Source organism: Sturnus vulgaris, chromosome 1 (genome assembly GCF_052056855.1).
Source record: "Sturnus vulgaris isolate bStuVul1 chromosome 1, bStuVul1.hap1, whole genome shotgun sequence".
NCBI lineage: Eukaryota > Metazoa > Chordata > Aves > Passeriformes > Sturnidae > Sturnus > Sturnus vulgaris.
Genome location: NC_142243.1, coordinates 105,034,321 through 105,060,271, shown reverse-complemented (window position 1 = coordinate 105,060,271; position 25,951 = coordinate 105,034,321). Strand labels below are relative to the sequence as shown.

Sequence of the window (25,951 nt, the reverse complement as noted above, 5' to 3'; positions counted from 1 at the left end):
TCAGATCCGTGTGTCTGTGCAACTGACCTTCATCCTCTTGACTTCTCCCCCACAAAAAAAAAAGAAAAAAAAAGTGAGAGGAGGAATATTTTTTTGTTTTTAGTGAATCCTGTCTTACTACCCTGTTCAAGAAATGGCTCTCACACAGAGAACTCACATTGCCCACACCAACAGCTGAAAGTGTTTATCCCTTTATCTTCAGGCATAGTTCCACATTCTTGCTTCTTAAGCACCAGACCAAGTTTAAGTAATTTTCCTACAAGTATCTTCCCAGTACTTTTCTACACCTTCCATCCTTGGATGGTGCCCACTGACAGTTTGAGTAGGGAGAGGAGGTTATGTCTCTTAAATCCAAAGAATTTGACTAATAAAATGTTAATATCTGGGAAAAGGCAGGGGCTGAGTCTCCTAAAACAGACAGAATGTGGAAGATGTCAAGGCAGGTTCCAAGCAGGTGAACAAACCCAGCTGGATCCCATAATTTCAGTGAGGTCTGACAGGAGGAAGCCCTCTCCCTACACCTGGGTGTATAACCACATGGCAGATGCTGACAGGCCTCCACAATGTGTAAGTGCTTGACAGTGGGTGTTCACTTGCCTCTTTCACTGTGACCCAGATGATGTAAGAGGAAACAATTTTGATGATGTGCAGCTCCAACAGCCACCATACAAAGACTTGCATCTTGTGGAAATACTCCAGGAATTTCAAAAACAGCACTGTAAGGCGGTCGATCACCAGATGCCACTTGTTCCTTAAGTCTGCAGGGATGTTCAAGCAGAATCATTGTAAGGACAAAAACAAAAGGTCTCTGTGAAATTGAATACTCCACTCGACAACAATGACCTTTCTGCTTCTCTTCTAAGCTTTAAAATAACACAAGATGGAGGATAAAGGTACAGCTCAGTGGTTAACTCACTAAAAATGTGGTTGAAGCCTACTTAGCTGGGGTGCTTTCCCCTCTGACCCACATTCCCTGGAAGGATTCTGCACTTCAAAAGCACCAGTGGTGGCCTTCCTTGCCAATTTTGCTTTTATTCCTCTCATTAGAGCTCTTTTTGGACTCTCGTCCTCCAGTATTTTTGGACCTAAGCTTAGAGATCTCACACAGGAACTAAGTCCAGCCCTGGTCCTTTTCCAGCTCAGAAAAATAAAAATGTTTTTGATGCTTGGAAGCTATGGACCCAGCCTGTTTTCAGAAAGCACAGACTACTACTACTACTACTACTACTACTACTACTACTACTACTACTACTACTACTCAGAAAGATTTTCAGCCATATTGGAAGAAATCCATGCACACTAGGACTTGGATTCCTGTCACAAGGGTTTAGACAATTGTACTACAGACATCTTCAGACGTCAGAGTTAAGTAAACTGCCTTGAAAACAGCACAGCCTCTTGGAGTGTGACCTGTGCCTTCACAGGAAATCTAAATCAAGAAAGGCAAACTGTAGCCCAGTCAAATATTTCTCTCAGTTGAAAAAGCTTCATCAAGTGGAGATTATGAAGTTGGGTGAAAGTATCCTTTCACAGGGGTGTTTGGCTAAAAAAGCCATCCTCCCAAGTAGTACTAGTGAGCAAGCTTGTGGCTTGTGTTACACATGAGTGTACATGACAATATATTTGTTGAACAGTGCTCTGTAAGTGACAGCTTGTGGGCTGGCTGTAAAAGTGTTTAATCTGGCTGGTATTACATATATATATATATATATATATATATATATATATATATATATATATATTAGTGCAGAGTCTTCACACTGTATTCAGTGTTTCAGAAGCAATTTGGAGATTAGGAGGGATTTTGCATGCTGTGAGAACATTTTTATATCAGAGATGGAAACATTTGCAAGGGATACCAAAGCACATCACTGTCTAAGCTGGTAGAAATTCAAAGGAGTTATCACCTTCTTTATGAAACTATTTCAAATTATCACTTTATTTTATGTGTAAAACACACCAAGATGGTTACTCCATGCATATTTGTGTGAAGAACATATGCACATTTGTGTGAAAAAGCAGACTTCTGGAACACTCGTCAAATAAATTCAATTTTTTTCCTTTGACTTTTTTTTCCAAACAGAACTTAGAAAATCCTAATAAAAATTTTGAGTGATGTGAATTCTGTAAGCACATAATTAAACTTGAGAAATTAATTAAGCTACAGAACTCTAATCCTACATGTGTTTTTATAAGCACGATGAGAGCATTTGAGAGAAGTCTTTGCAGAGTTAGATGTTCTCACTCATTCTTTCATTGCATTCATTTTCATTTGCAGTGTTGCATGATGCAAGATGTATCCAGGCAGTGCCAGTTACCTGGAGGAGCAGGCAGATAAGGTGCTCTGTCTAGCATGGCCAGGCAATGCACAAATAACATAAAATAAAATAAAATAAAATAAAATAAAATAAAATAAAATAAAATAAAATAAAATAAAATAAAATAAAATAAAATAAAATAAAATAAAATAAAATAAAATAAAATAAAAATAGGCCTGACTGCATCCACTGAAAGATTGTACAACACTCTGTAGTGCGGTCTGCACACATGAATGTGTTTAATGTCTGGCCACATGGCTGTGTAAAAATGGTATAACTCCAGTAGAAATAAATGTCATGTGCAGCTTAAAATTTGATCCCCCTGTGCTATTTCCAAGCAACACCAGCTGCAGCTCCCCACCTCCCTGCTTGCATGTATCACTGCACAGACTAATGTCCACCAGCTGGCCTCTTTCCCAATGCCCTTCCAACAAGCTGGGATGGCTGGAGTGCACCAGACCCCTCACAGACAGTATGAAAGTTGGCCAATAAAGGTTTCCATGGCCCATGACCACCTCTGTGATGACAGCTGTTCCAGCCTGGAAAGGTAAGTTGTTTCAGCTGAGGTTCAAGCACTGGAACAGGCTGTCCAGGGAAGTGGTGGAGTCACCAGCCCTGGAGGTTTTCAAAAGACGTGGTGGTATAGGTGTGGCATTTAGGGACATGGTTGAGTGGTGGATATGGCAGTGCTGGGTTAATGATTGGACTCCATGATCTTAAGAAGTCTTTTCCAACCTAAATGATTCCCTGATTCCCCAGAGCTGCTAAGCCTGATGTGCTGCCATTTTGCCTTGACAGAGATCGTCTCCCTGTTTAGGTGTCATAGTCCTGTGAATATTGGCATGAGTAACTACATTTGTAGTAAGGTCCTTTCCAAAGAATACATCTTCTTTGGGTGTTAAATGCTCTTTCCTAGTTTGACTTTTGGTTCATATTACAAACTAAGTTATGGTAATAATTCATTTTAGAAGTTCATATTAACAATATCAAAGATGACAGTATAAGCCATACCCATGTCTGCCTCTAAGCTTTTTTTATGTTCATCTGGCATCAATTACACATTCCATATTCAGAAGTGAAAAATATGACACTAATGTGCACATAAATAATGAAGCAAAGCCATTGGGACTTCTGGGGAGGGGTGTCTTGAAAGCATGCAGTATCATATTAAATATGTATGTGTATTATTTTCTTTGTTGGAAGGAGATTTCACTCGAAAGAAGTACTTAAGATTTGGGGCAGCTTTCAAATAATCTAACCCAGACCACCCAGAAGAAATGGGCACCGGGTTTCTGTTGGTTTCTTCCTCTCAGTGTCCTGCAGTACAATTTTTTCCCAAGAAGACCCTGTAGCCTGTTGAATAATTGACAAGTAGCCATCTGCTCAGTTCAGGCTCTTAGACACAGACTGCATGTGAAACAAGAAGGAAAACTGGTGTTTGAAGTTAACAGGGATGACCAATAACAAACCACCTGTTGACACTACTAATTAGGACTGAGGAAGGTAAAATTTGCATTCTGCAGAGCTTACCTGTAGTTTCTTCTTCCTCTGATTCATTATCTTCATCGTCGTCATCATCATCATCTTCCTTATCCTCATCTTCCTTCTCTTCTTCCTTTCCTTTTTTGACCCTCTCTTTCCCTCCCTCCCCCTCTGACTCTTCCATTCTTTTCTCACCAGCCTCTTCCAGCATTTTATCCTCTTCCTTTTCTCTGCTGGCTGTTAAATTCATCATAGTTATGTCAGGCAGGCTTCCATCTTGGTGCACCAGTCTGTTGGTAAACAGTAGCAAGTCAGCAAACTGAGGAGTAATGACATCGAAGTCTTTTTCTTTTTTTCAAACTGTATAATTAGAAAAAAATAAACTGTTCATGGAAAATGCCTTAGAAGTAGAAAAGTTAATGACTCTGGTACTCTCTCCAAACACACACTGAAAATCGAGTCTTTGGAATGTATTAGTAACTACTTTTCACTCAGATACTAATGGTTAGTTAGTAATGAGTGGTATTGACACTTAAACTTGACATTTTCCCCACTGGAGAAAATGGTCAGAGTTTAAGATGTAGAAGCATGAAATGACTTTATTTAAGAGGAAACATTTCATGACTTCACAGGGGACTTACTCATTTTGGTGGTTTGGTATTTTTTTCTTGAGGCTGCTCAAAGTAATTGGAACAGAAAGAAAAAGGGAGATGAGAACAGAGGGGTTACAGAAGAAGGTCATTGACAAATACGTCATGCTACATCACAAGTCATAAAGCATTCTCCTACTCCATCTGCAGAAGCCTTCTGATGCCAAGAGCATGCCATCATGACATTCATGGGGTGCTTCTATAAAGAAACATGGATTTGCAACACAGATGGAAAGGGGGCAACCTATTTACACCAGTGCCAAACGTGGTCAGTGCTGTACCATGCTCTGAGTGATGCAGCTGAACCATCACAAGTATCTGACCTATCACTGTAAATGCATTTCTACCTTCCTCCTACTAAAAGATGCACCTGGAAAGCCAAGGAATTTGCAATTTTTCTTCCAGCTATAGGAAGCAAGAATTCCCTGGCTGCACCTTCAGAAGATTTTCTAATATCTGTCTTTGATAGTGCCATTTATTCTCTCTCTCTTTGCCACATCTCACAGGGAATTTTTCTTTAATTTATAATTGTCTCCATCTAAATCTATCAATAAGTTTCACAGCAGCAAAACTGGGATATGAGTGATTTAACACAGAAACAATTTTTCTCTAGTGCCATGGTGCCTTTTTTTTTCTGAGATTATTCAGTATATATTTACTTTACTAGAGAAAATAAGTATTTTCTTATGGTTTTCTTTTTTCTCCCACAGCTGTGCTGTTGGGACTCATCTCTCATAGTTGCAGAAAACCCAATTTCCCTTTGAATATGACTCCTTGCAATGAAGTCTCCCTTTGGCAAGTGTATGATGAGGACATTAAAAGTTCATGCTATTGAAATTACTACACTCAGCATACCTTCAAGCACCTGTACGGCTGCTGTAATATGCTATAGCACCATCTCACGGATTTATTTTTCTTGATGTGAAATTCTGGCCTATAACCATTTAGAACAGAAATTCTGCCAGTTTGAGGATTCTTACAGTTCAAGAAACTAAAAATCTGTATTTTTTTCCTCATCATTAAAAATTGAGAGAATAGGCAAGGCAGTTAATGAGAAATTCAAACAAGTATAATTATTTTTCAATAATTTGCAAGTTTCTTCAAGATCGAAACTTTGTTGTCTCAAATGAAGAGAAAACTACAGAAATCTGACTAAACAATCCTGAAGTAGAAATACCATGCCAATTGTAAAAAAAGCAGAAAAGGTAACTACCTAAAATTAGAAGTTTAACAAGACACTCAAACCCCCAAAAATGCCAAGAAATAAAGTTTATTCACGTTTTAGGCACATTCATGACTAAAATTCCTCATCGTGGGTTGGTCAATGAACCTGAGTGCCTAACAATCTGAAAAAAATCTTAGACTCAAGAATTTATTCAGAAGCTTTGGCTACTGAAAACAGAATCATAAAACCGTTTAGGTTGGAAGGGGCCTTAAAGTACCTACTCCCACTGCCATGGGCAGTGATACCTCCCAGCAGACCAGGTTTCTCAGAGTCCCATCCAACCTGGCCTTGAACCCTGCCAGGACTGGGCATCCACAGCCTCACAGGACAACCTGTTCCAGTGTCTTAGCACTCAACAGTAAAGAATTTCTTCCTAATATCTCACTTAAATTTCCCCTCTTTTACCCATTTTGTACCCATTACTCCTTGTCCTTTCGTTACTGTTCCTGAAAAGTCCCTCTCCAGATTCTCTGCAGACCTCCTTCAGATACTGGAAAGTTGCTGTGAGGTCTCCAGGCAATCTCCTCTTCCCTAGGCTGTTCAGCCCCAACTTTCTCAGGCTGTCTTCATAAGGGAGGTGCTTTAGTCCTCTTATTGACTTTGCGCCTCTACTCTGGACTTCCTCCAACAATTCCAGGCCTTCTTATGTTGGAGACCCCAGAGGTGGATGTAGGTGGGATCTCACCAGAGCACAGTAAAGGGGCAGAATCATCTTCTTTGACCTGCTCACCAAGCTCCTTTGGATGTAGCCCAGGAACCCATTGGCTTTCTGGGCTGTGAGTGCCTGCTACCAACTCATGGTGAGTTGTTCATCAGCCATCACACCCAAGTCTTTCTCCTCAGGGTGACTCTCCATCACTTCTCTGCCCAGCCCATAGGTGTGTCTGGGATTGCCATGACACAGGTGTAGGGTCACTTTGCTTTGATGAACCTCATGAAGTTTGCATGGGTCTGCCTCCTGAGTGTGTCAAGGTCTCTCTGGATGCCATCCCTTCCCTCCAGTGTGTTGACAGCACCACACAGCCTGGTGTCCTCAGCACACTTGCTGAGGGTGTCCTCGATCCCACTGTCCATGTCACCAACAAAAATGGTGAACAGTCTCAGCCCCAGTACTGGTGTTGAGAGACACAACTCATCACTGGTCTGGTGAACAATGAGCCTCTGACCAACTCTGCATGTGGCCATCCAGCCAGTTCTTTATCCACCAAGTGGTCCATCCATGAAAACCATGTCTCTCCAATTTGGAGACAAGGATATCGTATGGGATAGTGTCAAACACTTTGCATAAGTCCAGGTAGACAATGTCAGTTGCTCTGTCCCTATTTATCAATGCTGTACCCTTATGATAGAAGGTCACCAAATTTGTCAGGCATGATTTGCCCTGAGTAAAGCCATGTTGGCTGTTACCAATCATCTCCTTTGAGACTCCTTTTTAATTTTCATATCTAAGCATAGACCAGCTAGCATATACACTAATAGGATATTCAAATCTCTATGAGGTGACTACACATCAATGTTCCCCAAAATGACATAACTAACTTATATTTACCTAAAACTCTAATAGAGTACCAACAGGAGGGTCATGTATAAAGAAGAGAGAATGAATTTTCAGTTCAAAAATTATAGAGATCTCTGGTTTCTAGAAACCATCAGAGTTCATTTAAAAGGCAATGCACCATGAAATGAAAGTAACACAAAATCAGACAGGTTTTGCATATATGTAATTGCATTGATTTTTATGTACTATTTTCCCAAGTGACTTTCATAATGAAAAAAATCTACATTCACACTGGTGTAAATCAAGGACTTAATGACTTACCTCAGTGCAAATTGGACAGAAACAGTAACTCTATAGGGTTTGGTATGAGTGGACTCATCTTTCTCTTATTCACATAATTCCTATTCATGTTCTGGAGATCCAGGAGGCAAATGGGATTATAAAGATCGGTACATGTAATATATATACCTGATAAAGCCTCAGTATCAGTTTAGTTTTCAGTAGGCTTAGTTTTACTGGCATCTGTAGGCTTGAACATTGGATCATGTGCTTAGGAGATCCAAGGATAGATAAAAAACCCTGCCCACTGTTTGGAAAGTTAGTCTACTTGAAATCTTTCTTCCAAAATTTCTCTATGTATTGCTAGGGTTGTTTATCCAATTTCTTTTTTTTTTTTTCCCACTATGAGATCAACACTGAGGTATTATAATATAAAATCTTCACTATTTTAGAATTTTTAAGACAAGCTACCCATAAATCTTCACAGCTAGTGAAATATGACTTCATTGTTGGAAGCCACATACCAGTGGGAAATTACCCCAAATAACATGAAGGCATTGTGTCTGATACTAAGGAAGAGAAATAACTGAATAATAATGCAGGCAACAAGCCCTGAAGGTACAGCCACTACTGCTTTTAGCTGAGAGCATTTCTTACTCTCAGGTTCATTAAATAGGGTATCAATAATGAGAAGTATACCAATAGATCTAGTTTTTGCAACAAAACAATTTCAATGGCACTAAAATCAGGCATGTGCATGGTCCTTGCTGGATTTCTAGCACTTTCATCTATTTGTAATTTACTAGAGCAGAAGATTAATTAATTGAATGCATTATTCAGCATTTTTGTCTTTGATTACTTTTTTGCCATTTATGAATTGCTTAAAATTTCTGACTAAAAGAAATTCTTCCTTATTTTTCATGCAAAGCCTTAAGAACAGAAAGCTTCCTGCTCTGCAGAACAGTGGTGACCCATCTCCCGAATATTTGATCTCCAAGACTCGAACCGAGCACACAGTGCCACGCCTCCACGGGCAGGACCTTCAGTGCCTTTACAGGCTTTTGAGAGGATATGATGCGTGAATCCAAGCCCTGTTGGGGTATGTGGACAGGCCAGGAAGCCTCAGTGCAGAGGGTCCCTCTCCTTTCATAGGGTGCTGCTTCCATGCTGAGGCTTCCACCACTGTGTCTGTGCCTGCTCCCATGCATCCCTGACGCTAAGCTTGACATGCAGACTAAAGCCCTTCCTTCATTTCAAACCTGGTTTATCTCCATGGACTTGCTGGGGCCTCACCAGGCTGTGGCTGATCCTCTTACTGATTCCAGACCTGATCCCCACCCTCAGTTTGTGTTCATGCTCGTGACTGCCCACGGATGAGAGCCCAGCCTTGCCTCCTGGCCATGCCCCTCGGCAACCAGCCTCCCTGCCCTAGCCAAGGTGCTTGCCCTCACCACTCCCTTAAACACAGGCTTTCTGTAGACCAGAACTCCAGCTCTGGTGAACTTTTAAGAACAGTGACTCAAACTGTGTGATGACATTTGAGGAAGGAGCATGAACGTGACTCATAAATTGACTTGTTAGAACAGATACAAATATCTAAACAATGCATCTTCTTTGTTTTTCTGTTTATATTCAGTAGTGACAAAAACTCAGAAATCCTTCTATTCTCAGAGGTGATTTAAAAATAGCTCACATTTATTCAAATCAAGTATTTTGAAAGTAATCTAATTTATGGAACAGTTTTCAAGATGTCATTTATAAAGGGATGATCATGATGGCAGTTTTTCTAGTTTGGATCCTGCAGCACCCAACTCAGCCCATGAATTAACAGCCTTAGCATGCAGTGGGTTCAGTGTTCCCTTTCCAACTCCGAAATTTCAGTCTGCACAAACTCTTAGTGCATAACTGAACAGGCCCTCAAATTCCCATGCTTACATGCTTGGAGAAAGAGAGGAATGTGTTTGTGTTTGTGTGTCTGTGTGTACATAGGCGCATGCAGGCATGCATCTTTCCATGCACAAACAAAGGGTAGATAAACGAGCCTCCTCAACCAAATCTATTGTCTGCAGCCAATTACAAATAGCACCAATTATTCCTGCATTGAGGCGTGGGCAAAGTTTAGAATTCTCAGCTGAGAGAAGAAACAATGTATAAATATGTAGCTGTATTAATTGCTTCATCAGCTTTAGGAAACTGCAATACCTGAACAATGTTATCTCCCTGCTTACTTCACAGTACTGCGCAGCAAGAACATACTTTGCTTTAAGGCAACTAAGAAGTAACAAAAAAAATAAGATATATGGTTTTAAAGGAAAGGAAGAATTGAAGTACCCACCTATTAATTATTAGATATACACGGCCATTGACTTTGGCATGGCTATGAGGTGGGAGATGAAAGCACAAGATGAAAATGGGAGATGAATTAGAGAGAGAAAAGAAAACTGTTAAATAGGAATGAACGAACTTTCCTGTCTACCAATGTGTTATGACACATTGTCATAACAATGCACACTCTGAAATTTTAACATACACCATGCAGTGAAAAGTCTAGGAAGCTTATAAATGCAACTCTTAGACATTTAGATCCTGTGCAACTTCAGTCAGAACTACAGATAATTTTCATAGTCCTCAAAATGTTAGAACAGCCTTTACTGCTTTACTTTAAGTAAACCTTAGAATACCACCATTTAATTTTTATTTTTTTAAAGTAAAGGTAATTATGGCAGAGCTTCATGTCAGAGAAATGATCTACCTCACAGCCTTTATCTCTGCCATCCCATAATTCATGGCACAGTATGGAAATGGGTTTGGAAAGCCCTAATCAGAGAATATTTCTTTCTTTTGCAGATATAAAACTGAGACACTCGGTTCTGACACCTTCATAAATAGTGAGAAGTGCCTCACTCTGCCAGTTCCAGTGTGCCAGTTTCTGTGTCCTCTCCTTGCAGCTAGCAGATCCTCACTCTTCAACTCACTCTGCAAATTTTGCTCATGAGAAGCTGCATTTTAATAAATGAACATTCTCAGCAATTTTAACAGGACTCTTCAACTGTAGTACTGTAATCACACCTGGCAGTTCAAAGGCAGATGGAGGACCTGGATGTACTTTCTTTATTGCTTTCATGACCAGCTCTCTGCTGCTGTGAATATTTTAAGAAAGGACTGAGTTCTGTCTTATTACTCAAAATGAAGTTTCTGTTTCTTTAAATTTTTTTGCTGCCAAAGGTGCAGCATAAAAGCAATTTAGAAATGCTAGCAAAAATGAAAATTAAGTTTTAGCAGCTTTGAGAGAAAACTACACATATATATGAATCTTGAATCTGTTTTAATTGCCCCTGCAATTAAATTATTGTTAGCATTACTGTTAAGCTGAAGTTGGTGGTTGTGTTAGTTCTTATCCAGCTTGATGCATCACCAATACAAATGTCAGCTGAGGTCTTATCGTGAAACTTTGAACTATAAAGTCAGCTGATGCTCAGTTGTGATTTATTGCATCAAGGGAAGGAAACAGCTGTATTTTCATATGCCAGGCAGAGTTAGTAGGAGAACAAACCGAGAAAAGTGTTCTGATTCGGGTACTGGTCACAATAGTTAAAGCTTCTCAGGATGAACAAATGAGATATGTGATATTTTTGATTTTGAAAATACTGCAAAATGGCAAATGCAGCACATATGTTGCATTTAACAGTTAAAGATATTTAGCTACTTATGTGACTGCTTAATACAATCTAGAACACATATAGACTCAAAAAACCAGCATTCTATTTCCAAGATTAAAAGGCTAATGGTATCAGATGATTCTCTTCATCTGTGATTTAATAAAAAGCCTGGTACAACAGTGAATGTCCACTTTCAGCATGGTATCTCAAGGCTACTTATTCCTGGCAAAAAAATGTTTGCTTGCAATGCATTAAAACATTTTGTGTCTTCACCATCAGCAATTCCATCCTTCGGGAATAAAGTGACTTTAGTTACAGTGATCCTCTTCATGCCAACATTTGGGAAGCTGTGTAACATTCTTGTATCTTTCATGTGTAATGGAAAGATTTTCAACTAGCGGTTTCATAGGCAAAGTGAACCCATTAAAATCCTACGAGTGCTTCAGGGATTTTTGTCTTTTTATTCTGTGTCAATTGGATCACACTAGAAGGGAGGTGGAAACTTCCTACGTTACTCAGCGCAAGTGCAAACTTTGGGCTGCAAGAGAGCTTGCGGGGTGACTGCAAAATGTAAAGCATTCCCTCAAATGCTTCAGCCCAGGAACAACCCCATTTCAGCTCAGACACATATCTGGGCTCTGTTTTCAGGATTTGGCCAATTCAGAGCTGTTAACATGTACCTGCTGCTGCATAAAAGCCTGCTATGGGCAAGGGATGTTTGCTCACAGGCCATTACAAAAGCACCCTTGAATCTACCACCACATCTAGCAATTCAAGAAGAGCAATGTGAGAGTTATTACACAGACAGACATTTAAAAGGTAAGTTTAATCCCCCCACATCTTTATTGGGAAATTTTATCAATTTTGATCTGTTCTGGTCTTAGTAATTATTTAAATACAGAAACTGGAAGCATTCCATAAAAGTTGAGCTTATTCTCATGGCACAAACTTATATCATACAGTATACTGTGAAGTAGCTTCATATCTAATTGAATGTGTGAAAAATATCTGAAATGCTTTGTAAATCTTGCATAACCTAGAACATAATTCCCTGTTAAGTAACTGGCATTATTCCATAACACCCTGTGGTTTATGTGGTGTTATGCAGCTAGTCCCCACTCATAGAAGTGCAGCTGAGATACACTTATCACTAGACAGGTGAACATTCTGAAAGTATGGTCTAAATTAATTGCTTTTTTCAAAGAATGAATGCAATAGTAATTGTCATTGCATAACATAACACTATGTAGTACACTATGTCCTACAAAACCATTTCTCTCTCTTATATTCCTGGCTCAGGATCCTAGGTCAGATTGGTTTTTATGCAGGAAAACATATAAGAATTGAGCACTGGAAAAGTGATGTACCAGATTCATGAAAAAATGCTAATGGATATCTGGATGAAATCACCAAATGTCTAGCATAGCCAAGGGTCAGTACTATGAAAAGCAACCACAAATTCGAAATTTTTCCATTTCTGAAGTTGAGCTTTACAAAAAGGTCTAACTGTTCAATGCAAATGTGGTGTGTTCCACAGATCTCCTAATCTTCATGTGGCCCTCAAAATGGACATTGAAAAAAGAAAAGTGACCCAAAATAAAAGCTATATTTCTTATTACTGATAGAAACACACATACAAAAGGGCACACACAGTAGTTAAGCACCTAACTCCCATGAAAGGTCAAAGCCAATGAAATAAGTCCATAAATACCATTAATACATTTGAAAATGTACCCTAAAATGAAGAAGTTCAGTGTGTAGGGGAAAATGGGGAGAGACAGATACTTTGATTGTAGTGGAATACTGCATACTGTGCATTTTCTTTTTAAGCCAGGTAGTCATAGCAAAGGCAAATAACATCTACTGAAAAGTGAGCGTTAAAAGATAGTCAGAAACAGTATTTCCATACAGATAATCAATAGTTCCATTTACTTTGCTTCTTTACCTGTAAATAGTGTTGTCCTGTTTGCTGGTTACAGCTTTTAGATCTGTGATCTGGAGAAACTGATCATGGAAATAGTGAAGGTGTAAGATACACACCAGTAGGAAGGAGGTGGGGATAAAGATGCGTGTAAATAGATCACCCACAGAAAACTGTTTTAATCCAAGGTCCTCTAGTCTGGAAAAAAAAAAGTATTCTACTAAGGCATCTTTTCACACAAAATATTCTTTCCATGAGACATTACTACAAATTATTTGCTATAGGACATAAGGAGATGATACTTCTTATGTGGTTTTGGTTTCTAAAATTCTTCCAAACTAGCAAGTTTTACAATGCAAGTATCTTGTGTTTGGACTCAGTAAAGTAGAGATGTACTGTAAATGTACAGTCAAATGAACAAACCCTGCCACAGATCTCTTGAATCAGATGAGTTTTCTCTGACTGAAAGTCCTGCACTGGAGAGTCACTCATATTGCTTATACTTTCTAATGTAATTCTAATTTCTCTTGAGAAATGCCCAAATCATCATAAGGATGAAGAAACCCAGTCCTTATTAGCAGGAGAGCAGGTTCACATTAACCAGTTACAAACATCTTGCAGATCTACCCTTAATCTTCCCCTGGATCTGGTTCCTGTGGTCAAAGTGGTGATGAGAAGTATTGGCACTGTATTGAGAACAGAAGCAATTCAAAGGTCTAGGCAGCCAATTGGAGAAAATGCAACTCTCAGCTCCTCTCTTGGTCTTGCTCACTTCTGTGTTTACACCAATAAATCTATGGCTCCATAACTGCATGCCTAAAGTCAGCTATGCTGAGAATGGCTGCATGATGGTTTTCTCCCACAAGAAGGAAGACTACTCTCAGATCCTTCCATCATGCTGAACTCAGAGATCCAAAGATAAAAATAAAAAAATTAATCAAAACCACTTACTTCCTTTCATCCAGGCCTGTCATGTTCTTCCACAATCCAGGGAATGACTCAAACTGGTATGTGTAGATGAAGATAAGTACCAACATTGTGTAAACGACCACTGACATCCAGAAGTACTTTAAAATCTTTCTCCACCATTCATAGTGTACCTGAAAATCACATACTAAAGATGCTGACACAAGCTGATGGCAAAGACACTGATAGAAATATTGACAACATTGTACTGTCAAACAAGGATGAAGAACATTATTTTTCCTAGCTGTTCTGAAGCAAGCAATGATTATCCAGTGGCAGGCCCAGATTTTTGAGATAGTTTTTACTCCTGACATAAATGCATTCAAGTAAAGACTTCTGTGCAAAAATTTCTGATGTGACATGGGCCACCTAATTTCATCACCATTAGGTGATGGAAGTCCAGGAGGAGAGGGACTCCCATGCTCATTGGGATGTGGAAGCTGTGTGGACTAGCTGTAACGAAAACTGGTGGCTATGTAAAATGTGCATAGTACTCAGAATTTTCCACAAAGGTTCCAAAGCTTATGATGAAGTGGCATGGTAGAGCTGAGGTGTGCACTGTATCTAATTTACATGCACTTTGCCTGTCACTACAACCAAAAAACAGAGAAAAATTAATTAATCCCTTCAAATGGTGTTATTCTGTTGTGTCTAAACTAAAGGATAAATTCACTGTTCATGAATTCTATTTGGAGCTACTTTATTACCAAGCTAAAAGTACGATAGCTCTATTCAAGGTTAAAATTCAGTTAGCACAGTTCTCCCTTACCTGGTAGAGGGCCACACAGAAGAGGAACAGTACCATGTAGATGATTTTGTACATGACAATTGTACCCTCAAAGCTGACAAAGAAGAACATGCCCCCACAGACGTAAATCCAGTACTTGATTAACATAGCCATCACCAGGTTCCCCAAGACTTTCATAATATCCTGTTCATCCTCCTCTTCTCCCTCTTCCTCCTCTTCCTTCTCCTCTTCCTGTTCTTCTGCCACTTCTCCCTCTTGCGACTCCTCTTCTGCAAATACAGAGCCACATTTGGCCTGTCTCTTCTGGCAACTTTTAGTAAGAATTTAAATGGGTGGAAGGTAAAATCTGTACACACAACACAGAAACTTAAAACTCAATATTCACAGGAGACTAATTACTAATCGTGCATGCTGCCAGAGCAAGGAAAAGGGTTTTAACTTCATATGAGCTTAAACCTGCTGCTGGAGCCATAGAGCACATGGCTATACGTCCTTACCAGACACCCATCTTCACTTTGTCTGAAACGCCAGCAGTTGCAGTGGAAAATTAGAGCCTAAGGGTTGCATAATGGATAATAACCAAAACACTTTCCATGGCAATGCTTGTACTCTCAAGTAAGCAACCTTTTAAACTGGAAAACAAAGAAACCACCAGCACCACCAGAAACCTCACATCTTGAGTTTAAACTTTCATCTCGATTTCAAACCTCCTGTCTTGAGTTTTGTCCTTTAGATAATATTGTGTTTATCTCCAAAAACCACAAGCAAGGGAAAACATTAACATAACCCCAAACAAGCTTGAAAAATATAAATCCTGCACTAACACATCAGTATGAAGAGGTCAAGATTCCCCAGTTATTAACCTTATGATGTATGTGGAGGGCAGAGTAAGTGTCCCCACAGCAGCAAGTACATGTGTGCAAGAATCTAGATAACAGGGCCTACCAAAACCATACAGTACAGTTGCTTTTCTTTCCCTTGAGAGTAATGTTGAAACTTCACCATCAAAAGGCTTGCCCACTCCTTTTGTCCCAGTCATCATCCCCCTCCTCAGACTCTTCCCTTGAAAATGCCTGTAGTACAGTTTTGACACTGATCAGATGTTTTACTAAGGCAAGGATTGTAATTAATCAGAGACAGAACCACACCACTGCTTCCAGGGCTCACTTTCTACCATTTCAGTGCACTGAACTTTTTCAGTTTGACATCCAGAGAGAAAGAGGGCAAGGAATGTTTGGAGAAACATGTGCTCAGTAGCAAAAGAAAGAACAGGTCACTGATTTGTTAGATAAGCTGAATCTATAAAAGTAAACTTTGCTCTCAGGTGTGTTTGAGCCCCTGCACTGAAAAAATATATGTTTATTTTTTCCACTGAAATTTGTAGTTTAACTTCTGTGTCTGTAAAAGAGTTTACATACCAACACAACTTTCAAGGAATTTAGCAACTTTTCCTACGTAAACTCATCTCTTGTGATTAAACTTTAGGCAATTAATTCCCTGATTCGACTTGGGAACACAGCAGTAAACTAATAATTTGAAAGTTCCATGATCTTTCAAAAATTAGTAATTTTATTACCTTCCAGTAAAGAACATTTTATTTGAATTTCTAAAGTTCTAAAGTGTTTTACTTTTATATCTGAGAGATAGCTGCACATGGATTTTGTAATCTTTCTTAGCTAATAAGAGATACCTTGCTAATTGCTTTCAGCATCAGAGAAACGCAGTAACTGGAACTTCTATCATGACTGAAGGACTAAATTGGATCTGGCTTTACCTTTTTCTTCATTTTCTTCACTTCCAACTTTGACCTCAGATAAAGTAGCTTCTTTTAGCCGAAGTGCTTTCTGTTCAGTGAGGTGTTGCCTAAGCAGTAGCCAGAAAGTAATTGTGAAAAGAATCTGCAAACAAAAATCAAAACAAAACCAACAGACTAATTGTATATCCTATGTCCTACTCATACAAGCACAGGTTTTCACAAACTTTGCATGCCTTTGTTTTCTCTGTCTCTCAGAAAATGGCAGTGATGGCACTGGTGTCAAAGTGCATCTCAGGGCAAGTTGTGTTATTTAGGAAACATCCTGCACTACAGACAACTTTGTTTCATTTGCACTTTTCCATTTCTTAAAGGTATTCAACTATATGCATCTATTCCTACCCTATTTTATTCAGTTTTTAACTACTGTCTTATAAGCTTAGGGATCTTCTTATTATGCATTGATTGGTAAAATTCCCATTTGTTGTTTTTTTGTTCATTTTTTACGTCTTTTTCAATGAAGAGCACATGCAAGAGCGTATTGTCATTATCATGGTTTTGTATATAATAAATATTTTGATATAGGAGGTTTGTTACTTCAGGTGCTTAGACACAATTAATTTAAAAATTAATTTTTTGTATGTCTTGCAGTTACAGAAGACGCAGGGGATGGGATATGCCTTGCATTTGGAACAGTTACAAAAGTTGAGATAGCTCTTAATTCTTTTAAGAGCTTCAAGAGATGATAATTCAGTAACAGCAGGACACCTTAGAAATAAATGGATCTCTTTAGTGAAGAGTGCATTTCTGTGTTTTGCAAAAAGCTAAATTCAACAGCTTGCAATACCAAGAGATGGACAAAATTTAGAAAACAACATGATGCCTGTTGTCACACTTGATTTTATGCTTACTTTCCACAAAGTTTTTGCTAATTTCCTTTTGCTTATTTCACTACCTAACTAGAAGAACAAAATTTCAAAGAGGAAGCACATAAGAGTCAAATACTTTGCACACAATAGAATGAAAAGGCCAGTGGTACAACGTATTTTTTTTCTAACTCACAAGACCTTAATGGGGAAAAGGATTGCTCCCAGGAGAGGGCATTTTTTATTGACACTGCTGCTAACACTGAGCCACAGCAGCAGACTGTCAGCCTATGTGACTTGTCACAGCTTTCCCAGATACCTCCTGGAGCTCTGGCTTTTGCAGCACAAACCTTTGATATTGGAAAACACAGACTTTCTTCTCCAGTGATCAGTTCTGACCTCCTGCTACATTTACTCCCTTGTTCTACTTGGTATTTCCAGAGCCAAAGCTGGCTCTAAGAAAAGTCTTGAAGGGTTGCAGACCAAAGAAATACTTTTAGTCACCTTTCAGAGTATAGATTTTATCTCATTTTCAGACCAGGAAACACATATAGCATACAGACACTTTTGCAGAAAGAAGAACAGTACGCTTCTATTCTTCTTTCTGCAGAATACAGTATCCAGTCTTCATTTAAATGCCACCATTATTCAAAGGACTTTAAGTCAGGAATAAAGGGAGGTACAGAGTTGCTTGTGCCCTAAAGAGAGACTCACTCAATATCTATAAAAATGTAAAGGGAGGTGCACAGAGGTTGGAGCCAGACTCTCTTCAGTGGTGCTCAGTGATGGGAACAGAGGCAATAGGCACAAACTGGTATTTGGGAGGTTCCCTCTGAACATCAGGAAACACTTTTTCCTGTGAGGGTAATTGAGCACTGGTACAGGTTACCCCAGGATGTAACAAGAGTTTCCACTCTTAGGGATATTCAAAAGCCATCTAGACACTGCCCTGGGCAATCAAGTCTAGATGACTGCTTGAGAGTTGAACCAATCACCTCCAGAAGTCTCTTTTGGCTTCAACTATTGTGTGATTCTATGAAAGTTAAGGAGTGAATTTTATTCAGCTTAAAAAAACCCATAAAACACCTAATTGCTTTATGGATGAGATCAAATCACCATATATACACAACATCTTCCTTTCTTGACAGCATCTGTTTTTAGACAAGATCATCAAATGATGATATAGCCAATAAGAAACAATGCCAAAGGGAATGAAATAGTAAGACAGTTAAAACTCCTTAGAGATTTATGAAGTAATTGAAAAAAAATGTAGAACTCTTGCAGAACCCCTTGAGCTTTATCCCTCTTGCCAAACTAGCCCTACCTTTACAAGAGAAATAATACAGCACTCACTAACTTTCAAATGCATTAAAGACCCAGAAAGGGTAATACCCAAAGGGTATTGCCAACAAGGAAGATGACATACAGAATCAACTTAAATTGTAATTAGAAGTCACAAGGGAAGTGATCCACTTAGCACAAGGGAGCAGTGCCAAATAGATGCACTCCCTGAGATGTCCCTCTTGGGTGCTCTAGGAAAAAACATCCCATTTTTGCTCAGTCCCTCTCCCAGGAGCAAACTTGCAGAACAAAATGCATTTTCAAGACATTAAAGAAAAAAAAATCTATCATGCACAGGGGTCAGCAAATTCTCTTGGTTCTAACCTGAAATGGATTTCAACTCATGCTGCTTCAGGTGTAAGGACAAAGAATTAAAACTCAGCCACAGCTACATGCTGCTGTTTGTGCCAAACCATTAGGGAGTGAGTAGTATTGGTAATTACAATGATAACACAGTTCCAGTTGCCATCACAGTTGCAGACAGATCTGACAGCCCATGGGTATTAATCTAGTGAATCAAATAACATCTAGTTTTGAATCCAGTTTATGAAATCAAACCAGTGAGCAATTTCAATTCACCAAGTATTTTCTACAGAATTATCATGAAAACCTAAAAGGTGTTTGAAACATTTGCTCTAGTATTAGCTTAATATGCAAGAAGCAGTTTTCTGAACATATTTTCTAATTATTTCTTTCTAAGGATTTCTAAACCTTTATTTTAGAATTGCTACTGAAAGTGGTTACACCAAGTACTGTGGATGGACTCTTAAAGAAATTTCAAGAGACTAATATTTTTATCACAATATATTTTGTGTTTTCATAAATAAATCTCAGCTGTTTGTTACTCTTACCTTTGATGCCAACTCCCCAGGTTCCTTTCTTTTTAAAAAACCAGATACTTGAGGAAGTTCATCGTTCTTGAGTTCAATACTCCATATATACTGCAATATTAGCAATAAATTTCCATAAAAAACCATGAATGGTGAACTGATCATGGCGTATTTCCTTCGGTCCCGAATCATCCACAATGTGCAAGACCAGATCAGTAACACAAAAGTCAACCAGCTGTGATATGTGATGCTCCATGCCTTGTGGAAGGAGGAAAGAGAAGAAAAAATGTCCACAGATGAATTCAGGAACAACACATGCATATTTCCAGTTACACTTCGTTTACACTTCTCTACTCAGTGCAGATTTTAATTTTTATCAGACTCTCACCCATATTAATCACCAGCTAAAATAAACCCTTTGGAGAACGTGCAGAAAGTAGATTCTGAGGGCAAACCCTGCTTGATGCATTAGCTGCACTTTGTAAGCAGACTCATTGCTTCTCATTAGACCAAAGTAAAAGAGACGAAAAATAAAATTTGAGCACAGAAATTTTTCTTGCAAAACAGCAGCAAAGAATTCAGACTAGAGATAGCAAAACCTAATCAATGGGTACTGCATTCAAGGCCTTTGACAGCATTCCAAAACAGCATTAACTCCATACTGCTCTAGCTTTTGTGGAATCAGTTTAAAATGGAAAGCTACAGTGTGCACCCACCTAACCTGTAGAACATTTAGTCTACAGTAACTGTGGTAGACTACCTGAATACTCACAACTACAGAATGTTTTCTACAGCTCTCAGAATTGAAAACTTCTCCATTAAAAACCCAAGAAAAGGATTTAGGAGCGTTTAAGAGTTTTTTAATCCACATGGTGTTGTTGATTTAGGATTAAATTTAGCTGTATATATGCTGCTATAACTGTGGAATAATCGTCAATAAAGCATTAAAAAAAGAAAATTATTAATCATTAGGACTATTTCTAGCAGGTTAGCTTAGCCCTCCTGGAAATTATGTCTTTCAAGGGCATGTGAAAAACACTGATATGCTACTTCTCCATCCTCATATGATAAAATAGGTTACACACAGCTGTCTTTGGCTGTAGTATAAATGCAATTTGCATCAGAACATACTACAAATAAATTCATAAATTAATTTGGATCACATAAAATCAGAATATGTCATGAAGAGAAAAGCTAGCATTAAACTACAAGTAAGTATATAGTCCCCTTTTATATTGAGAGATATAACCCTGGGAATTAATCAAAAGGGAAATGCAGAACCTGGTCTAGTAGGTGACTCTGCCCAAGGCGGGGGGGTGGAACCAGGTAACTTTTAAGGTCCCTTCCAACCCAAACCATTCTATTATCTAAGAAGTAAATGAGTTTAAAAAAAGAGGAAAAAAGTTTCTGTGTCAATATGAAAACAACTAACTACTTGCTAATGTCTCAGAATGCATTAATCCAGATCCACATTTTGCACAAGGAGCCTTCCTTATTTACAGGGGAAACTTTTTGTGTTAAAAGACAGCAAATAAAGTTTGAAACTTTATGCAAACGAGAGGCAGCCAAGGTAATTTGTTTTACCATTTTTAATGCAAAATTGGGCCAAGAAGCTTTATGGTTAATTTCATCATAGTTGAAACTTTTCCAAAACAGTAAAAGCAAAGCTTGCATTGGGAATATAGAAAGACATCTAATCATTATGTGGAAACCTTGGTATAATGCAGCTCAAAGTATTTGCAACAAGGAGGCTTAAAAACAAGCAGTGGCATGAAAAAGAGAAAGAAGGGTGATAAGTAAAACAGCACAAAAGCCTGCCTTGGCACAAAATTGTATTTTCCTTGAGATCTTTCTGTGTCAGTCCAGGAAACCAGGTTTTACAGATCCTTTTTTTTCTCAGAGAGTTATTGGATGCATACATCACCTGAATTAGAAACAATATTTTTATAGTTTTCTATATCAACATGACATACTTTAGTTATATAGGTAAATTTCTGGGTGGTGCAAACACATGACAAACCTGCTTGTGCAGAAGCTTGGCAATCAATAGAAAACTGAGACCAAGTGGTTTTCTGATATTCAACAGACAAAAAAGCTTGGGGCTCCCAGCTCTGGAAATGTGTTGCCCTATTTAAAGGTCTGTAACAGGCCTGGGAATTATGCATTAATAACCTAAAATGGGTTTCAAATGATGCAGACACCATCTTGATATTTTTTAAGCCTGACACAAAGACTTGGTGAAAACCAGCCGATGAGACTACGTTCAGAAAAGTATGCAGAAGACACTTTTGTAAAATCAACAGCATTATTCCTTTTGTTGCCAGTACTTACCATCATAGCTATCAGAGCACAAATGTAGCTTTGTTTCATGATAAATTGAAACACAGAGACCAGGGCATGTAATTTAACATTTTCTTTTTCCTCCTGAGTAATTTCCTCTTCTTCCTCCTCCTCCTCTTCCTTTTCTAAGTAGAAAAAGAAATTCTTATTTGCAATCCATGCTGGTGTAAAGATAGTACATGCATCCTCTCCTGAAATTATTTTGCTTGCAATCACTCTGAAGGCTACTTCAAATCACTCTGTTGGTAGGCAAGGCAAAGTACTTTGGATGATATACAGCCCAGTTTACAAAACTGCCATATGGGCATCCATCACTGTAAGGTGACAGCAATTATTTAACTTTAACAGGCCAAAGAGCTTACCAAAATGACAAGAAATGCTAGAGGCAGTAACTGGAGATACAGAAGAAGAAAAACACATGGAAAAAATGAGAATTCCCAGGCAATTTACTACCTGACATGCCATCTGAAGGCTCCCACTTGTACTGTGGTGTGGAGTACATGTCTGCTTTGGCTGGACCATTTTCTAGTGGCAGTGAGGGGTGGATGGTGTGATAGTCAGCAGGGTTCCCGTTCACTGTTACCAGCAGCACCTGCCAGGACACCAGAGAGAGGCACTGCATTTACCACGGCTCTTAGAAGAGTGGGACTCCTGAGTTTTGCTACTCTTGGAGTGCCAATGTTAAAAGAGCTTAACAAGTAGCTGCAGTTATTTCCAAGGAACTGATACGTTACAGTCATGTTGCATGCAAAAGTAACACAGAACAGCTCCCACAATTAATTGTTGTTAGATTTTTATGTCATATCAACAGAAGTAACCAAAAATTCAACCTTCTTCTCAGGCAAATTACTACATCAGGATATTCAGACTTCAGTTCACATCTAATTATTTCCAGTAGTTATTAAAATAATGGCTAAAAATGACTTTCCAATTTGAATTATTAGTAGTGAGATCTATATTTGCAGTTGTTAATAAAACTACTTGTGGTAATAATTGTTATTGATGACACATTTTTGTCACTTGGTAGTGATAATTCAACATAATTAAACTCTTCCATTGTTTTATTTTTGTGACCTCAATTTCAGCCCTTGTGCTTGTTTGGATAAGGGCTCCAGGTATCACAATCATCAGTATCTCTCCTATTGGCAGAAATTCACATGCAATGGGCTAGCGATGGCAATATGTGCTCAAGACTGACTTCTGCTCAGGCTGTGAGATAGGAGCATACCTTGCTTGTCAGAACTATGCACAGACATGTGCAACAGCCTGTGAACTGTTTCAGAATAGTATCTGGGTTATGTTCAGTCATATCCAGCTGCACCAAATACAGACTGTGGAGTACATTTAGATTAGGCTACAGATGTTCCTAAAATTCATCTTCATCTCCATTCTTCTGTGTGTGCTAAACAGAGGGGACTGTTTCTGCTTTCAGAGTCTGCTAAGGTCTATAGCAGTCAAGATAAATGGATCATTTGCAGCCTGTTCAAATACAGACTTGGATTTTCTGTAATCTGTAAATTGAAGTCATATGTGTTGTCGGTCATGCTTTAAGGGCCTGAGCATTCCAACATGAATGAAATAAAAAAATATAGCAAAGAAACTAAATCAAATTTAAAGGTGGCTTGCATTAGAAAGCATATTTTCATACCTTATTAAAACCCAATGAAATAGCAAAGATCGTTTGCCAGTTGGTACTACTACAAGCAGGTTAATTTCAAGTGATCAATCAGTGTTTTCTCAGGGAAATTATTAAGGAAGCAGAAGACAATTACATTTAGAATAATCAAAATTATAGGGTAAATGGCAGGAAAACCATACATCTAGAAGTTTTACAAATGTCATCTAAGGTTTTATCTGCATGTATCATTGTTGTCTGTATTTAAACACATTGAGAAGAGTTGCAAAATTACAAAGACTAGTAGTATACTAACATCCGATGGCTTGTATTCATCTTGGGTCATTGACAGAAGCTGCAAAAAGCAATGCAAGAACAAATTATTACAGAAGCACAGCTCAAGCATTAGTAAGTCTGAATTCTTGAATACATGCATGCAGATATGCTGACTTTTGCAGATTTGCACCAAGAAATTCAGAAGGAATTCTTAAAAAGCCAACAGAATGGTACAATACCATAATATTATATTCAGTGTGCCATAGCATTGACACAATTTTGCTGTATATTCCTGTGAATTTTAAACCAGAACCGAGAATGTTGCATTGAAATTTTGTATATTAGGTCAAAGAATTAATCAGTATTGTTTTATACTGATTAACTGCTTTCTAATGTTTTTCTAATGATCCAATGCTTAAAAACTAAGTTTTTAAACAATCATTAGAATTACTGCAATTATAAAAATAGTTCCATAAAATGGTGATGCAAATACAAAATACTATTCTTTATTCATTTGCCAGCTCATTTCCCATTACTATTATTATAGTGGATTTCTTGGGGCTTCAGTATATGTGGTTTATGAATGTTCGTATGTCCCAAATTTGACAATAACTCAACAAATGAAATTTAGCAGTGCAGCTGGTGCAGACAGGTGGTAGAGAGCTGGACCTTTCCAGGATATTTTACACAACTGCCTAAACTGCCTTGCTTTGTATCTTCAAGAAGGACACCAGTAGGCTTAGGAGAAGAGAAGCTGGCAGTCCCCACTCACCAATGACAGTGCCAATTAGTAGTTACAAGGCAGATCAGATCTTTACATCAGGTTTAGCTCCCTGACAGACTTTCTAGCTGGTTGGCTCAAAGATAATGACCCCAAGTCAAAAGCCCAGTCCTATACTTTTTAAATGTGGAAGCCAAAAACATAGAGCATGCTTTTTGTTTACATCCTTACACTGGTTTCTGGTTCTGTTTCATTCATTTTTACAAAACATATTCCTATCCTACTCTGCCATGCAGTCTTGATATTTTATCTGATTTATAGTAAAATCTCACATGGAGATCTTACTTGCAAGCTACATAACACTGCTTCCCTTAATGCAAAGTAATTGTGCAATGCAGAGACCCTTCTCCCCCAGTCTTACTTTTCTCTCATCAGTTGTATAGTGGCTGGCATACCACAGACTGCGCCTCCTCTCCGCTGTCATTGGAACTGGGCTGCAGGGAACTTCTTTGTCATCTTCCCTGCTGACAGATTTCTCTTCATCAGGCGTCTGCTAAATGACAACAAATGACAGCACTAGCTATAGCTCTGTCAATCTTTGCAGAGGAGCTGAAATTTCCCCCCAAATGATGTTCCCTCTCCAAAGTGTGTCTCAAGCATCTTTTAGTGGCTAACACACTTGGTTTATGATAGGTGACTCTGAGATGACATTTTCAGAAACAATGACAGAGCTTTTCTATAGCTGCTAGTTACATGACAGCAGAATTACACAGACCTCCTTACTACCTTAGCTTATCATATAACCATACCACAAGCATATACAAATATATAAAATATAAAAACTGCAAGGTACAATGTTTCATTTACTAGGCAGCGTATGCTACCTCGATTTCAGCATTTTTGACCACTGTTCCATAATGTCTTTGCTGACAAGCTGTTAAGAAATGGACTTGACAAATGGAGCACAAGATGGGTGGAGAAATAGCTAAACTGCCTTTCCCCAAGTAGGGTAAAGGCTCAAAGACAAAAAGGTAGATTTCCATGAGTGAAGCTGCTCAGAGACTGGCACTAGGTCTGGTCCTATTCAAAACTATTTGGATGGAATTGCACCCACACAAAATTTGTGAATGACACTGAACTGGGAGGAGATAAATGGGCCAGAAGAAGGACTTACCATACAGAGGTAGGACAACAAAAACTGCACAGGGTGTAACAAAGATAAAGTCCTGCAGTTGAAATAAACCCAAATAACAGTAAAGCCTGTGGACAGACTGTGTGGGAAGCAACTTTGTGGAATAGGCTCTGATGAACAGCAAGATGAAATAGAGCCAGCAGTGGACTGCACTCCAGCAGCAATGAAGGCAGACATGTCCTGGACTGCATCAGCCAGAGTACTGCCAGCAGATCAAAGGAGCTGATTATTCCACTGTGCCTGGCAAGTGTCAGGCCATACCTGAAATGCA

General features: G+C 38.7%; 1 protein-coding gene across 8 annotated transcripts in view; it reads right to left on the bottom strand.

Moving 5' to 3' along the window:
* PIEZO2 (piezo type mechanosensitive ion channel component 2) overlaps positions 1-25,951 on the bottom strand; it is a 283,367-nt gene that overhangs the window by 66,721 nt on the left and 190,695 nt on the right. For 3 of the 8 annotated variants that reach the window (XM_088173061.1, XM_088173074.1, XM_088173073.1), the window contains exons 9-21: positions 24,910-25,041; positions 23,808-23,846; positions 22,330-22,468; positions 21,868-22,001; positions 19,558-19,794; positions 16,521-16,644; positions 14,768-15,015; positions 13,984-14,132; positions 13,057-13,230; positions 9,788-9,829; positions 4,442-4,474; positions 3,849-4,090; positions 598-758 (exon numbers count right to left, since the gene is read on the bottom strand). In XM_088173061.1, the coding sequence (XP_088029187.1) occupies positions 598-758; positions 3,849-4,090; positions 4,442-4,474; positions 9,788-9,829; positions 13,057-13,230; positions 13,984-14,132; positions 14,768-15,015; positions 16,521-16,644; positions 19,558-19,794; positions 21,868-22,001; positions 22,330-22,468; positions 23,808-23,846; positions 24,910-25,041 (1,854 nt within the window). The remainder of the gene's footprint in view (positions 1-597; positions 759-3,848; positions 4,091-4,441; positions 4,475-9,787; positions 9,830-13,056; positions 13,231-13,983; positions 14,133-14,767; positions 15,016-16,520; positions 16,645-19,557; positions 19,795-21,867; positions 22,002-22,329; positions 22,469-23,807; positions 23,847-24,909; positions 25,042-25,951) is intronic. The other 5 variants (XM_088173083.1, XM_088173064.1, XM_088173094.1 and 2 more) reach the window with 3 other exon arrangements.